The sequence below is a fragment of the Aythya fuligula genome, chromosome W (assembly GCF_009819795.1).
Source record: "Aythya fuligula isolate bAytFul2 chromosome W, bAytFul2.pri, whole genome shotgun sequence".
In the NCBI taxonomy this organism is placed as follows: Eukaryota; Metazoa; Chordata; class Aves; order Anseriformes; family Anatidae; genus Aythya; species Aythya fuligula.
This window is the reverse complement of record NC_045594.1, coordinates 6,965,215-6,982,924: the sequence shown is the minus strand read 5'-3', so window position 1 is coordinate 6,982,924 and position 17,710 is coordinate 6,965,215. Positions and strand designations below refer to the sequence as shown.

At 42.8% G+C, this 17,710-nt stretch overlaps 1 protein-coding gene across 1 annotated transcript in view; it reads left to right on the top strand.

Moving 5' to 3' along the window:
• LOC116501457 (Golgi phosphoprotein 3-like) overlaps positions 1-16,812 on the top strand; it is a 79,404-nt gene extending 62,592 nt beyond the window's left edge. The window contains exons 3-4 of the mRNA XM_032207037.1: positions 11,888-12,002; positions 16,143-16,812. Coding sequence (XP_032062928.1) covers positions 11,888-12,002; positions 16,143-16,567 — 540 coding nt within the window. The 3' untranslated portion in view covers positions 16,568-16,812. The remainder of the gene's footprint in view (positions 1-11,887; positions 12,003-16,142) is intronic.
• The last annotated feature ends 898 nt before the right edge of the window (positions 16,813-17,710 follow it).

Genomic DNA, 17,710 nt, shown 5'->3' with positions numbered 1-17,710 from the left:
CACCACTGAGTGCTGCAGTGCCGGACATGCTGGAACTTCAGTATGAACTTGAATCGAAGGCAGCCAAGTGGTACGCCACAATTGATATCGCTAATGCATTTTTCTCCATCCCTCTAGCAGCAGAGTGCAGGCCACAATTTGCCTTCACTTGGAGGGGAGTCCAATATACTTGGAATAGGCTGCCCCAGGGGTGGAAACACAGCCCTACCATTTGCCATGGGCTGATCCAGTCTGCACTAGAGCAGGGGGAAGCTCCTGAACACCTGCAGTACATCGATGACATTATTGTGTGGGGTGACACAGCAGAGGAAGTTTTCGAGAAAGGGAAGAAAATAGTCCAAATCCTTCTGAAAGCCGGTTTTGCCATAAAACAAAATAAAGTCAAAGGACCTGCACGGGAGATCCAGTTTTTAGGAATAAAATGGCAAGATGGACGTCGTCAAATCCCAATGGATGTGATCAACAAAATAACAGCTATGTCTCCACCAACTAACAAAAAAGAAACACAGACTTTCCTAGGTGTTGTGGGGTTTTGGAGAATGCACATCCCAAATTACAGTCTGATTGTAAACCCGCTCTACCAAGTAACTCGTAAGAAGAATGAGTTTGAATGGGGCCCTGAACAACGACAAGCCTTTGAACAAATCAAGCAGGAAATAGTCCATGCAGTAGCCCTTGGGCCAGTTCGAACAGGACCAGATGTAAAGAATGTGCTCTACACTGCAGCCGGGGAGAACGGCCCCACCTGGAGCCTCTGGCAGAAAGAACCTGGGGAAACTCGAGGTCGGCCTCTGGGGTTTTGGAGTCGGGGATACAGAGGATCTGAGGCCCGCTATACTCCAACTGAAAAGGAGATATTGGCAGCATATGAAGGAGTTCGATCTGCTTCGGAGGTGGTCGGTACTGAAGCGCAGCTCCTCCTAGCACCCCGATTACCGGTACTAGGCTGGATGTTCAAGGGAAGGGTCTCTTCTACGCATCATGCAACTGATGCTACATGGAGCAAGTGGGTTGCACTGATTACTCAGCGGGCTCGAATAGGAAACCCCAGTCGCCCAGGAATATTGGAAGTGATCATGGACTGGCCAGAAGGCAAATACTTTGGGATATCATCAGAGGAGGAGGTGGGTCGTGCTGAAGAAGCCCCACTGTACAACCAGTTGCCAGAGAATGAAAAGAAATATGCCCTGTTCACTGATGGGTCCTGTCGTATTGTGGGGAAGCATCGGAGATGGAAGGCTGCTGTATGGAGTCCTACGCGACGAGTTGCAGAAGCTGCTGAGGGAGAAGGTGAATCGAGTCAGTTTGCAGAAGTGAAAGCCATTCAGCTGGCTTTAGACATTGCTGAACGAGAAAAATGGCCAGTTCTCTATCTCTACACCGATTCATGGATGGTAGCAAATGCCCTGTGGGGATGGTTACAGCAATGGAAGCAAAACAACTGGCAGCGTAGGGGCAAACCTATCTGGGCTGCTGCATTGTGGCAAGATATTGCTGCTCGGGTAGAGAACCTGGCTGTGAAAGTACGCCACGTAGATGCTCATGTGCCCAAGAATCGGGCTACTGAAGAACATCAAAACAACCAGCAGGTGGATCAGGCTGCTAAGATTGAAGTAGCTCAGGTGGACCTGGATTGGCAGCATAAAGGTGAATTATTTATAGCCCGATGGGCCCATGACACCTCAGGCCATCAAGGTAGAGATGCAACATACAGATGGGCTCGTGATCGAGGGGTGGACTTGACCATGGACGCTATAGCACAGGTTATTCATGACTGTGAAACATGTGCTGCAATCAAGCAAGCCAAACGGTCAAAGCCTCTTTGGTATGGAGGACGATGGCTGAAATATAAATATGGAGAGGCCTGGCAGATTGATTACATCACACTCCCTCAAACTCGCAATGGCAAGCGCCACGTACTTACAATGGTGGAAGCAACCACCGGATGGCTGGAAACATATCCTGTGCCTCATGCTACCGCCCGGAACACCATCCTGGGCCTTGAAAAGCAAGTCCTATGGCGACATGGCACCCCAGAAAGAATAGAATCAGACAATGGGACTCACTTCCGAAACAACCTTATAGACACTTGGGCCAAAGAACATGGTATTGAATGGGTGTATCACATCCCCTATCATGCACCAGCCTCCGGGAAAGTTGAACGATACAATGGCCTGTTAAAGACTACCTTGAAAGCAATGGGCGCTGGGACGTTCAAAAACTGGGATACGCATTTGGCAAAGGCCACCTGGTTAGTCAATACTAGGGGATCTACCAACCGAGCTGGACCTGCCCAATCAAACCTGTTACGTACTGTAGATGGGGATAAAGTTCCTGTAGTGCATGTAAAAAATATGCTGGGTAAAACAGTCTGGGCTACTCCTGCCTCAGGAAAAGGCAAACCTATTCGTGGAATTGTTTTCGCTCAGGGACCTGGATATACTTGGTGGGTGATGCAAAAGAACGGAGAGGTCCGGTGTGTACCTCAAGGAGATTTAATACTGGGTGAGAATAGCCCATGAACTGAATTGCACCATGTTAAATAGTATATTATACTGTATGTTATCACTACCATGATTACTATAGGTGACTAATTAGAATGTATGGAAAAGAGTGTAACCTGAGCATGACATAAATGGTATGGAATAAGGGGTGGATAGATGTCCTGGTTTCAGTTAGCACAGAATTAATTTCCTTCCTAGTAGCTGGTGGAATGCTGTGTTTTGGCTTAGAATGAGAAGAGTGCTGATAACACCCCGATGCTTTAATTGTTGCAGAGCAGTGCTTATACTAAGCCAAGGACATCTCAGCCTTTGCTCTGTCCTGCCAACGGGCAGGCTGGGGGGTGCAGTAAGAGCTGGGAGGGGACAGACCCAGGACAGGTGACCCAAACTAGCCAAAGGGGTATTCCATACCATCTGACGTCATGCTAAACAATATATAGGGGTGGCTAGCCGGGGGGAGGGGGCCGGACTGCTCGGGGTTAGGCTGGGCATCGGTCAGCGGGTGGTGAGCAATTGCATTGTGCATCACTTGTTTGTACATACTATTATTACTTTCGTATTATCACCATTGTATCATCATTATTATTATTGTTATTATTATTTTTGTTATTTTTTTTTTTCCTGCCTTATTAAACTGTCTTTATCTCAACTCACGGGCTTCACTTTCCATTTCTCTCCCCCGTCCCAGAGAGGGAGGGGGGAGGGTGAGCGAACGGCTGCGTGGTGTTTAGCTGCCGGTCGGGTTAAACCACGACATTTTGTCTTTCCCAAATCCTCATTCCAGCTTGCCTAATCATTCCCCTTTCCTCAACAGTAAATAAGATTGCTAAAATGGATTGTATTTCTTCCCAGGTATAAGTGTTAGGACCCAGGAATTGATCTAGTCTTTCGGCTACTCCGAGGGGGTCATTTAACAGAGTCCCCATTTCTTTCCTAAAAGATCTCACCTCTGTGGTATTTAAAGGGACTGCCACGAACCCAAATCCTCCCTGATTGCCTCCAAGGGGTACTTCTCTTAATGGATATAGAGAGGTTTCTTCAGGTACGGCAGTCTTACTTCTTGTGCATGCAGCCGGAGGCAGGTCTAATTCTGGTGCTGTTTGTGGTGGAGGCAGGGACCATGGCTGCACTGCCGGAGAGATTACCAGAGGGGGAGGAGGGGGAGCCGGGAGAGCCGGGAGTGTGTTATTAGGACCCAGAGGTGGTGGTGGTGGTGGTAAATTATCCAGCGGCTCCCATTCATCATTCTTTCTTTTTTCCTGCTTTTCCTCCCCTCCAGAATCCTCATTTGTTTTTAGTGCTAATATTGAGGCTGGACGTGGAGTCCCAATCCACAATTCTGCATACTCACTTTCTTCCTGACAGAAAGGCTCTTTTGAATTAACATATATATTCAAAGCCTGACAAATCCAATCATCAAACGATCCAAAAACAGGCCAGAAAACACACGGTCTTAAAGGTTTTTTTGGCCATTCTATCATACAGTAATGAACCAATTTTAATTTATTTTTTCCTTTTCTGGGGCCCCTATTGTTCCAATTTCCAATCATTATTCCTAATGGACTTTCTGGTGGTATATCTGGTATTTCGCTCCCTTTCTGGTCCTTGGTCTTTGATTTTATCTGACCCATCTGGGAATTTTACTAGTGGCAATTCCCACAGCCCTTGGTTGCCTCCAGTGAGAGTGTCTTGCAGGGGGCTTAGGACCTATCACCCACCCACGTATCACTCCATTCACCAGCCCAGCCCCCCCGACAGGAGATTAGAACCAGTGAGAAAACAAAAAAGACTTCTACGCTTCAGACTTTAGAAGCCTCAGTTACACTCTCACACACAAACACAGGCAACCATACCTTTACCCAACCGGACGGTATCTTACGAATCAGTCGTCTTCGTCCAGAGTCCAACCGGACGGTATCCACAAGCGTCTTCGTCTGGGATCGAACCAGACGGTATCCAAACGACTGTCGTCTTCGTCCGGTTCGATCCCGGACACCGGAACCCAACCAGACGGTATCCAAACGACCCTGTCGTCTTCGTCCGGATCTTCGCACGCAGAATTACGGGCACAAAAACACAGCCGGCAAGGGAGCTCAAAAAAAATCAAAATTCTTTGCTTACCTTTATTCAGGTTCAGGATGGCATTAGTCCCGATCTGACTCAAACAGGAGCCACCAAATGGTGGGGCGCCCCTCCTAGAGTAAATCAGAATTCAGGAACTATAGCCATCCCGGACGAGCCCCCAAATTGTTATAAATGGCTCAGGATTCAAATTAGAATTAAATGAAAAATAGGATTTATTAAAGGATATAAAGGAATAGAGGTAAGCAAACAGCGCTGGGTGCACCAGGAGTCTCCGCTCCACCAGGATGCACACCAATTACATCAAGCAACTGATTTTTATGCTCCTAGACTAATACATATTCATTACTACTTCTAAAAAAAATAGATTATTAAAATTAGCTTCCGGGGTGCAGTCCCTCCTACTGGAGCATGCGCAGTCTCCTCTGAGGTCTCTTCTGGGGGTCTCTAGGGGTCTTCCATGCTGAAGGCTCGCAGTCTTCCTCTTCCCCTTTGTACTTACTGGGCACCATCCCAAGTTTACGGAACACCCTCTTCAAAACACCTTCTTCAAATCTTGTCTCCCAGCCGCCTTTCAGCTTCTTTCTCGGCCCCCCCCTAACCAGATACCAAAGATCCACATAGTATCCCATAACAGTCACTAGTTGTTATCAGTTGTTCTGAAACTCCCAGACACACGGGTAATTAAAACATTCTTCCCCAGCCATTCACAGACACATCTATAGCAGTGTTAGAAATAGAAGTCCAGAATAACAAAAGCAAGCAGGTTCATAAATTTAAGAAGTGATAAATTGGCTAGAATGAGGAATGAGGGGGAGACTGGGACACACTGCAGCTGCGGTTCAAGCATTGAATTGCCAGTGCAGGGCCCAGAGGCAGACAGGATTCAAACATTTCAAACAGAATTGTTCTTTATGGACACGAATTGTTAAAACATTCCTCACAGCAGCAAAGACAGCAGTTCTGTCTTTGCAAGGAAGCTTATTATTTTTGGAGTCTCTCTTTAGTTTTTACTACTGTTTGTGGAGCCTTGTCAGGTAATTACTCTGGCTGAAAACTAATTCACGTATCTGATCCATTAAATTTTTATTTAGATCATTTTCTTGGTTTTGTCATCAGGTGTGGTACAAGCAATAGCTGAGAAGAAGAGGAGGGTAGAACTAGTTCTTTGGTCAGTAGTGCAGATATATAAACATGCTTGAATGCTGGAGACAAATGAGATGGAGAAACTGGCAGACGGACTTGATGAGCTTCAGTAAAAATTCTGAAAGTCAGTAGGATGTGTTTTTATGTTGCAACATCCTTGTAAATTTGGCTTGAGAGTATATAATCACTGCATTGTTTTGGAGTTGTATCTACTGATGGTATCACTGCTGGAAACAAATGAAAGCCGAGGTTTGTATGTAAATAAAGCAATTTCTAAGACTAGTGGTTATTGAAGATAGAAAATGGCTTCCTTACTATGTCAGAAAGCAAAACCAATAATTACAGTTTTTTGAAAGAAAAGAAATCTCAACAAATCATTGGTGGATTAACTTCAGTATTTTATAATTGATAATTCTGAGTGATTCGTGCATGAGTGATTTTTTTCTCATAATTATTATTAAAACTAAATTATAAAGAGTTTACTCAAAAAGTCAATGCATGAGGTACTTCATTTTTAGCATTGCCTAATTGCAGAGCTTCATTGTGGAAAATGCAAATTAAATACTCTGTATAATTGAAATGTTCTTAGCAGTCAGATACCAGGCAAAGCTATTACGTGATAAACAGCTGAAAAATTGGGATAAAGAAAGGCTTCCTTAATAGAGCTAAGGATCATCATATCTGAAGAACCAGGCTATTAGCTTCTTTCTCTATCTTAACTCATCTATTAAAAAAATGAAAATATTCCCCTTGAGGATACTTAGTCTTCTGTGATGATTCAATTCACAAGATGCCCGACCCACTCAATTTCCTACTCTTCTTGTGCTTTAATTAACCAAGAGACATTGATCAATAAATCCTTGTCCAAGAAAGAGCAGATCTGTGAATATAGGAGAGAGGTGGCTGAGCTCCCATTATTGCCTGTCTCCATGTGCTGAGAAAGGGAGGGGGAAAAGAAATATTGAGAAGTATAAATCAAAATACTTTTGTTTCAGGGGAAGGATAATTGGAAGAATCTGTACAGTGAATGTTCACTGTAGCATAGTATAAGAAACAGTGCTTTATTGCCTGGCTTCAGAGAATGGTAAACTTGGAGACAAAATCTCCATGTTTTGTGGCTTCACAGGAGCTTATGGAGTCCTGACTGAGTTGAATGGAAGAGTCTATGCTCCTTATAGGTCTTTGCTCTAAGTGCCTGTGTATTGAGGCTCAGATTGTCATCATGGATTATATTCAAACTAACTTCTTAAACTTCCTTGTAGTGGCAGTAAAAATATTTTAACCCCAAATAAGCAAGGAAAGCTGTTTTCTAAACTTTTTAAATCTTTTTTTTTTTTTTTTTTTCTTCAAAAATGCTCTGAAGTCTGGGTTATGTCTCTTCAGTGAGGGGTGTATGTGTGGTGGTGGTTGTTTTTAACAAAACAAGCCAATAACTTGACTTTGCATCTTATCTGTTAGTGAGATGGTGAGTAGTAATAGGTTACCAGCTTCAGGAGGCTGGAACTATCCACTATAACTAAGGTTACTGTGAAATTAATCATATGGGACACTTCAAAGAAACTAAAATTTTGCTGGAATGTCAGTTTTTAGAAGAAGTAAAGATAAAATTGTTGGGCGTTTTTTGGCTATTTATTAAAGGAATACATGAAAGGTGGGTATTAATAGAGCCAAATTTAGCAACCAAAAACCCAACTTGAAATATACTAATGTATAATTAAAGAATAGAAACTTCCAAAAGTTCAGAAAAATTGGTATAAAACTGGAAAATATTATATATCCTTATAATGTGGTTAATGAAGTTTTTGAGTGAAGTTACACTACAAGCTTGTAAATCATAAAGTTAATGTGTCGTTCTGTGTGTTTAGTTTCAAGTAGGGATTGTCTGGACTAAAATTCTAAACTCCTGATTGCTATCAACTTTGCAAAAATATTTTACATGCTTTATTTTTATATCTGATCAAACCTAGTTCTTTTTAACCTGTCATTGCTGACTGTTTCATTCTTGCTGATTTAATAAAGTTTTAAATTTTAGTGCTTTATATACACTATCTAAAATCACAGGAGCACAGAATCACAGAACTGAAGGGGTTGGAAGGGACCTCGAAAGATCATCGGGTCCAATCCCCTGCCAAAGCAGGTTCCTTAGAGTAGGATGCCCAGGTAGGTGTTCAGACGGGCCTTAAATATCTCCAGAGAAGGAGACTCCACAACCTCCCTGGGCAGCCTGTTCCAGTGCTCTGTCACTCTCACCGTGAAGAAGTTCTTTCGCATGTTGGTGCGGAACTTCCTGTGCTCTATCTTGTGGCCATTACTCCTTGTCCTGTCCCCACAGACCACTGAAAAGAGGTTGGCCAAATCCCTCTGTCTCCCACACCTCAGGTATTTATACACATTAATGAGATCCAGTCTTCTTTTCTCCAGGCTGAACAGACCCAGGTCTCTCAGCCTTTCCTCATAGGGAAGATGCTCCAGGCACCATATCATCTTTGTGGCCCTCCGCTGGACTCTTTCCAGGAGATCCTTGTCTTTTTTTGTACTGGGGAGCCCAGAAGTGGACACAGTACTCCAGGTGAGGCCTGCCCAGGGCAGAGTAGAGGGGGAGGATCACCTCCCTTGACCTGCTGGCCACACTCCTTTTAATGCACGCCAGGATCCCATTAGCCCTCTTGGCCATGAGGGCACAGTGCTGGCTCATGGTCAACCTGTTGTCCACCAGGACCCTCAGAGCTCCTCTCCAGCAGGTCATCCCCCAGCCTGTACTGATACTTCGGGTTGTTCCTTCCCAGGTGCAGGACTCTACACTTGCTCTTGTTAAACCTCATTTGGTTTCTTCCTGCCCATCTCTCCAGCCTGTTCAGGTCTCGCTGAATGGCACCACAGCCTTCTGGCATGTCAGCCACTCCTCCCAGCTTTGTGTCTGCTGAGGGCAGACACTATTTCCTCATCAAGGTCGTCAATGAAGATGTTTAACAAGACCGGACCCAGCACCGACCCCTGGGGAACACCGCTAGTCACAGGCCTCTAGCCAGACTCTGCTCCTCCAATCACCACCCTCTGAGCTCGGCCAGTCAGCTAGTTCTCAACCCACCTTACTGTCCACTCCTCTATCCCACACTTTCTCAGCTTTGCTAGCAGGATGTCATGGGAGACAGTATGAAATGCCTTGTTAAAGTCAAGGTAGATGACATCCACGGCTCTCCCCTCACCTACCCAGCTGGTGGTGCCATCATAGAAGGCAACGAGGTTGGTCAAGCACGACTTCCCCTTGGTGAATCCATGCTGACTACTCGTAACCTTCTTCTCTTCCAATTGCTTGGAGATGGCATCCAGAACAAGCTGTTCCAACACCTTTCCAGGGACAGAGGTGAGACTGACTGGCCTGTAGTTTCCCGGATCTTCCTTCTTGCCCTTCTTGAAGACTGGAGTGACACTGGCTATCCTCCAATCTTCAGGCACCTCTCCTGTTCTCCAGGACCTTTCAAAGATGATAGAGAGCGGTTCAGCAATCACCTCTACCAACTCCCTTAGCACACGTGGATGCATCCCATCGGGACCCCATATGCTTTATATACACTATCTAAAATGGACATAATATTCTAGCTATAACCTGCTAGGTATTCACTAAGATCTTTCCTACAACTTTCCTGTTAATATAGCTTAGAATGAAATTTTCCCTTTGTCAAAAGACTTGCCTTTTGTTAATTCATTTGGTTTTTATTTTACTGCTAGAATTACTATTAATGTTTTTTCTGCCATTCTGATTATGCAGTCATTTATTATATCTTTCATATTTGTTCCTTGTTTTTCACTCTGACTGTAATACTTTGCATTTTTTTCTGATTTCATCTCATACTTGGACGCATCGCCAGTTAAGGTTCACCTTGCCATTACAAAGCTGTCCTATCACTGCAACTCATTTCTGTTCAGTGTTATCTACAGACCCTATGAGAATACGTTCTTCTATTTGTAGCAAGAATTATTAGAACTACAGAATTAAACTTGGGATGTATTTCAATGGAAAACTTAAAGCTTTTACTGACTGGTAACAAGCATCTTTCTGATTACTGGGAAGCTTTACTAAAAAATAAGACTTTCTACCTACTGCTTCTCTATTTCTGGAGTTGTTTTGATGTGGTTAAGTTTTTTTCTTTGTTTCCTGTTAGCACTTTATAGGCATCAGGTAAAAAGATAACTTATCAAACAACTTGAATTGCCAGTTTTAATCATTATTTTCATAAGCAGCTTTGGTGCTGTAGTAATTATACTTTTCCTAAAGAAACAGTGTTTTCTTTTTGGGGCTGTGTCCTTTTTACAATTAAACTATATTGACTTGGGCTAATTAAATCCATAAGTTTTTAGCTTGGTGCTGTTGTCAACAAGCCAAGCATCCTGGTGGGGGTCTGTTATAGACCGCCGAATAATTAGTGGATGAGGAAAAGGCTGTGGATGTGGTCTACCTTGACTTCAGCAAGGCTTTTGACACCGTTTCCCACAGCATTCTCCTCAAGAAACTGGCTGCTCATGGCTTTGACTGGTGTATGCTTCGTTGGGATAGAAACTGGCTGGGTAGCCGGGCCAAAGAGTCGTGGTGAATGGAGTCAAATCCATTTGGAGGCCGGTCACTAGTGGCGTCCCCCAGGGCTCAGTACTGGGGCCAGTCCTCTTTAATATCTTTATCGATGATCTGGATGAGGGGATCAAGTGCACCCTCAGTAAGTTCGCAGATGACACCAAGTTAGGTGTGTGTGTCGATGTACTTGAGGGTAGGAAGGCTCTGCAGGAGGATCTGGATAGGCTGGACCGATGGGCTGAGGCCAACTGTATGAAGTTCACCAAGGCCAAGTGCCGGGTCCTGCACCTGGGGTGCAATAACCCCAAGCAGTGCTACAGGCTGGGAGATGAGTGGCTGGAAAGCTGCCTAGTGGAGAAGGACCTGGGAGTATTGGTTGATAGTCGGCTGAATATGAGCCAGCAGTGTGCTCAGGTGGCCAAGAAGGCCAGCAGCCTCCTGGCTTGGATAAGAAGCAGTGTGGCCAGCAGGTCTAGGGAAGTGATTGTCCCTCTGTACTTGGCTCTGGTGAGGCCGCACCTCGAGTACTGTGTTCAGTTTTGGGCCCCTTGCTACAAAGAGGACATCGAGGTGCTCAAGCGAGTCCAGAGAAGGGCGATGAAGCTGGTGAGGGGTCTGGAGAACAAGTCTTATGAGGAGCGGCTGAGGGAGCTGGGCTTGTTCAGCCTGGAGAAAAGGAGGCTCAGGGGTGACCTTATTGCTCTCTACAGGTACCTGAAAGGAGGCTGTAGCGAGGTGGGGATTGGTCTATTCTCCCATTTGCCTGGTGAAAGGATGAGGGGGGACGGGCTAAAATTGCTCCAGGGGAGGTTTAGGTTGGATATCGTTTAGTGGAGGACTGGTTAGTATTAGGTCAGAGGTTGGACTAGGTGATCTTGGAGGTCTCTTCCAACCTAGACGATTCTGTGATTCTGTGTCCTCTTTCTAACCAAGAGAAAAAAAAAAAAAAAAAAAAAAAAAGGTATTTGTACATGGTTTATATAACTGCTTGTACTGGTAAACAAGCAGTTACTCAAGTTCTTAAGTTTTATTACATTCCTGTGAATGATTTTCTTTCTCCTGTGCTCTCTTGGGGAAATAAGTCAAATAAATCATTTTAGAATTTATTAAATGGAAACATAAACCCCTGTAATATATAATATCATTTATTGTACGTACAGATTTTGCTTAATATATATGAACTGTTAGTGAATGGAACGTAATATTGCTGGTCAGCATGTTTTTCAGAGCTGAAAAACTTACAGATGGTGTATTGACCAGTTTTCCTGTTTTTTTCCAGTTCCTAACTGATTTCTCAGTTTCATGTGGCCTAATTGTTTAACTGCAGTATTTTAAATAAATTGATTTGAAGCAGTAAAATAGAGTGCCATCAGAGATCAGTTTAACGCTGTAGTGTACTTTGTTTTGAGGAAGAAATGAAGGACCTAGTCAGGTCAGTGGATTATCTTCCTTAAAAATATGTATATATAAACAAAGAGTTAAGCATTTATGAATGCTATAAGTTTAGTTAATTTTCCTGTTTTTTATTGTTGGATGTTTATGGCATATGAACTAAGTGAAAATGCTGTGTTTCGTTCTGTCATAGGTGATTTGCAAGTCAGATACTTCTACAGGGGATGTTCTGCTTGATGAAGCTCTGAAACACATAAAGGAGACCCAACCTCCTGAAACAGTACAAAATTGGATTGAACTGCTTAGTGGTAAGCCTTGGACATAACATATTTGCTTTTTTTGTAATCTCTAGTGATACCACTCAATATGGCATCGCTAGAGATTACACTGCAAGACTTTGGAGAAGAAATTATGCAAAAATGTAATTAGTCTGTCCTTTAGAGCAGTCTCTTGCTGATTGTAGTCTTTAATCAAACATAAGTAACTGTTTCTTTTGACTTAAGTTGGTACTGAAAGGATCTAGATTGAAGTGTCAGAACATATCAACTCTATGGAAGAGATGTCTTCTGCTGAATCTGAAGTGAATCAGGACTGTGCCCTTGAGGCGTATAACTGCCTTCCTCTGTAACTGGAAATGAGGGGTAGTAAAGTTTAGAGTATAATCACATGGATTCAGTATTCAGAGCTTTTTGATGAGGAAAGAAGATAAAGAGCTCACTGTTCCTATGTAAAAATTGAGGGTGAAAATTCAGCCATCAATCATAAAGAAACAATAGAGAGTTCTGTTTTTCCATGAACTAGAGAAATGTAATAACATTAGAATATATGTTGAATATATATGTATTTCTAGTTGTTCAAAACAAAGGCTTCAAGATGAGCACTTTGTGCGCAGCTTTTTCTGTAAAGGAAAGTAAACTGAAATAAATTAAACTACATAAATTAAACTGAAGAGATCAGTGGCCAAAAGCATTATTTTTTCTGTAGCCAAAATGTATCACCAAGGTTTGGCTGTTTTTACAAAACACAAAATGCAGCTTCCCTGGAGTAGATCAGAGCTGTACTTCAGGTGCATGAGCAGTAGTGCGGAGAGAATCACTATTGAGTGATTGAGCCCCTCGCTACAAGAAGGACATCGAGGTGCTTGAGCGGGTCCAGAGAAGGGCGACAAAGCTGGTGAGGGGCCTGGAGAACAAGTCCTACGAGGAGCGGCTGAGGGAGCTGGGCTTGTTCAGCCTGGAGAAAAGGAGGCTCAGGGGTGACCTTATCGCTCTCTACAGATACCTCAAGGGAGGCTGTAGTGAGGTGGGGGTTGGCCTGTTTTCCCACGTGCCTGGTGACAGGACGAGGGGGAATGGGCTAAAGTTGCGCCAGGGGAGTTTTAGGTTAGATGTTAGGAAGAACTTCTTTACCGAAAGGGTTGTTAGACACTGGAACAGGCTGCCCAGGGAAGTGGTGGAGTCACCATCCCTGGAAGTCTTTAAAAGACGTTTAGATGTAGAGCTTAGGGATATGGTTTAGTGGGGATCAATCCTTTTTAATTGCCCATGGGTATTTAATTACTAGTTCTTTGATGGCATTAGGGTTCTTTGCATTTCCCATGGTTAAGAGAACTGCCCTGTGAAGATTTTTTTTTTCTTTCTGTAAATTCTTTTAGAGTTTTACTTTAGGGGTGGATCCTGGAAAATAGCTATTCCAGCCATAATTATCAGAGACGCAAAGAATACTGCTTAAAGGTCCAGTACACACAAGTTCAAAGCCATCACAGAAATATTTGTATGGACATTTGAGGCTATATTTTCCAGGCTGTTCTTGTTTATAAGATCACCTCTAAGGGAAACAAGCATAGGGAATATAGAAGTTTGGATCAAAATGTCAGGTCTTCCTGCAGATGAAATAAATGTTACATCTGTGTAATGGTGGAGATTGGTCACAAGGTGTCACCACAGTACTGATTTTTATTATCATATAGATGCATTCACCTGACAAATTTAGAAGCATCTAGGAAATAACCTCTACTATGTGAAACACTATAAGGAGACTGCCTTTTCTGGGGGAGGTGGTGGCTGGCATATGATAGTTTCATTTGTGGTCAAGCTGGGAAATCACACCTCAATGAGGTGTAGGACCTATAGGGACTTACATAGTTCAGGCCTAGGTAGATTCTTTACCTCTCACTATGCAGTTGGTGTTACCTCATTTGTGTACTTAACCTGGCTGTTACTTAGATGCAGTATGCCACCTTCCATTGCAATGAGTGAAACCTTAAATTAATCTGTGGGGTTTTTTTTGTTTGTTTTGTTTTGTTTTTGTTTTAAGTAGTATTATTAAAAGATAACCAAAGATTTAAAAAAAAAAAAAAAAAAAAAGCTTTCTAAGATACAAGTTGCTATAGAAGTTGTCATATTGTTTATGGAAAAAACACTTCTACATAAGAAATACTTAATGCTGTTTCTTCCCTTGCTTCTTAAAGCGCATAGGCTGTTTAATATCAGGAGGAGATTTTAATACTTAAAGTAAATACTGAGTTAAGCTGGACCTAAAAACTTTAGCTGAAGTAAACTTCTAATCAAAGAAGGATTTCTCAGTGCTTAACAACTTCAGCTTTATCAGTAGCTGCTGGTGTATTATTTTGTGCTTTTAAAATTCCTTTAAGTGCATACATGTGCTCTGAAGTGCCCATTTGTCCTGCCATAACAAAGCATTAGAAATAGTTTTCATAGAAACATCAAAGCCCTTCTCAACACGAGTGCTCTTCTGTACATCCATCCACCCACACTCACATGGTGCATGTCTGTTTCACCTTGGAGGGAGCAGAAGTGGAAAGAAGAGCATAAAACTGAAGAAATAAGTGTACTGGGTCTGGCTGGAATGTTATCTTTCCCGGCAGCAGCCCATACAGTGCTGTACTCTGCACTTGTAGCTGGAACAGCAGTGGTATCACACCAGTGTTGTGTCTACTGCTGAGCAGTGCTGGCACGGGACCGGGCCTCTCTCTAACCCTCCTAGGGGGTGGGCAAAAAGTGAGGAGAGAAACATCACTAGGGCAGCTGACCTAAACCAATCAAAGGGATATTTCATACCATGTGATGTCACACTCAGCAATAAAAGGTGGAAACAGGAAGAAGAGGGGAGGGGTGGGCTCTTGTTGGGAAAACGTCGGTCCTCCTCCCGAACACCGGCTGCGTGCGTTGAGGCCCGGCTTCAAGGACGTGGTCAATCATCGCTCATTTGTGGGAAGTAGAGAGTAATTTCTTTCTTCTGCACTTCCACATAGCCTTCATTTATTTTATTTGTTTGTTTTCCTCCCTTCTTTTTATTTTTCCCTTTCCCCCTCCCTTTTCCCCTTTCCCTTTTTATTTCCCTTTAGTTAAATTGTTCATAATAATCTTTAATTATTATTATTATTTCCCTTTAATTAAATTATCCTTATCTCAACCCGTGAGTTGTTCTTTGCTTTACTTCTCCCTCTCCTCATCTAAAAGAGGGGGAGTGAGAGAGCGGTTGTGGGGTTTAGCTGCCCAGCACGGTAAAACCACCACAATAAGAGAAATGAGGAGAGCATATGGGATAGGTGTGCATTAGCTTGCCTTTGTGACAGAAAGAATAGCAATGATGCTTATAAGTCTTACAAGGAGCGGCTGAGGGAGCTGGGATTGTTCAGCCTGGAGAAGAGGAGGCTCAGGGGCAACCTTATCGCACTCTACAGGTACCTTAAAGGAGGCTGTAGCAAGGTGGAGATTGGTCTATTCTCCCACGTGCCTGGCGAAAGGATGAGGGGGAATGGGCTAAAGTTGTTCCAGGGGAGGTTTAGGTCGGATCTTAGGAAGAACTTCTTTACTGAAAGGGTTGTTAGGCATTGGAATAGGCTGCCCAGGGAAGTGGTTGAGGCACCATCCCTGGAGGTCTTTAAAAGACGTTTAGACTTTGATATGGTTTGGTGGAGGACTGGTTAGTGTTAGGTCAGAGGTTGGACTAGGTGATCTTGGAGGTCTCTTCCAACCTAAATGATTCTGTGATTTTTCCAGTCCCTGAATTGACAAAGACTGAGCAGACAAGGCTGGAGGAGATGCTTTTTAAAACTTTTTTAATTTTCATTTTTATGGTTACTGTTTAAAAAAAAAAAATGTCTTCATGGCTAATTTTTCTTCAGTACAGAAGTGCTTGTTTGTCATATCTTTGCTCAAGACATGGCTTAGCTAGTGTTTCATCCCAACTTTAAATGCACAGTGAAACTCCTCAGAGATGCTCACGTGGTCTCAGTCTCTACGCATGTATCTAGATGGGTCAGAGATCAGAGAAATGGTGACATGAGCGCGCTAACTTACTGTAATAGTCAGCTATATGAATTTGACAGCTCATTCTGCGCCACGGGAGAGGAAAAAATTGCTGTAGTAGTACAGCTTAGATTTTGCCTGACTGTTGGCTTTTTTGTTTGCTTTTTTTTTTAGGTGAAACATGGAACCCATTAAAGTTGCACTACCAGTTACGAAATGTCCGTGAACGGTTAGCTAAAAATCTAGTGGAAAAAGGTGTACTGACAACAGAGAAACAGAACTTCCTTCTTTTTGACATGACTACGCACCCTCTCACCAACAACAATATCAAACAGCGCCTCATCAAGAAGGTTCAAGAAGCAGTTCTTGACAAATGGGTGAATGACCCCCACCGCATGGACAAGCGCTTGTTGGCACTCGTTTATTTAGCCCATGCTTCAGATGTTCTGGAGAACGCTTTTGCCCCCCTTTTGGATGAGCAGTATGATTTAGCGACAAAGAGAATGCGGCAGCTTCTGGATTTAGACCCTGAGGTTGAATGTATGAAAGCCAACACGAATGAGGTTCTGTGGGCTGTTGTAGCAGCTTTCACAAAATAACTGCAATCAGACTGCAGTGTTCTCTTTTCTTTCATGTAAACCAATTGTTTCTCTTCTATTGGCTATTCATGTTTTCTGTAATTTGTACCTTCTCACATGAATTGGCTTTTGTTTAATGGAATTATAAGTGGTGTATTCCTTCTTTCTCTGTGCATCTGTATACAGGATTCTGTTGGTACAAGAGACCTTCCCATTTAAAACAACAGAAAAAGGTTTTACTGCCATATTGGCTTTCCATTTCCTTTTAAATTTGAGTTATCTGAAATATTTGTTACTCTGTTTTTCATCTTATTGTTATTGAAGTGGTTTAACATGGAAAGCACCTCGAGGAAACGTGCATGCAATTGGATCACTAGTCTCAGCTGACACAGATGTGTGCATGCCTCAATACTTCTGCAGTACAATTCATAACAGATCAAAAAGGGTCTTTTTAAAAAATCACCAAAGCTCCATGTCGAAGTGTCTGTCAGGGCATTTTATACACAAATGTTGTTTCAATTATATCTGACAAAATTACTTTAAAAGCAGAAATTCCATTTAACAGCTTTGTCAATAGTTCCTGTAAAACCCCATAAATTTTACTTTTCATTTAAGTCTCTTGTGTACTTATATTTTCATTAGAATGATAGCTGAGTCACCAAGGCTAGTGTTGAAAGGTCCAATTGTTTCATAAACCAGTTTTGGGATGGGATACATTCCGTTATATTGTAAATACAGTTCAAGTTGTACATTAACAACTGCCCCATCTTAGTATTTTGCAAGAGCTATGTAGTTGTACACCTGGTGCCCCTTACTTGTTATCAGTCATTGCCATTTGGTGGAAAGAAAGGCCTCTTATAAAGAGTATGTATGTAAAAGCTGTTTGTTTCCAGCATTTACAGAGTTTGCCATCCAGGTATTCTCTGTCTATGCATTGCCTTTGATAATTAGTGTATGGAAAGAGACTGCTTTCTGTCATTTTTTTCTTGCCCTCCTGTACGGAAAAGGTTTGTGACCAGTGCAGTTCTTGAGTGCGGTTTTTAATTTTGTTTGTACACAAGTTAATGTTTGTCTCTTAAAAGTCATAATCTATTTTACATCTTAAAAACAGTCAGTCCTAGCAGGTGTTGCATGTATATGGTTAGCAAGTAATGACTGCAGTTC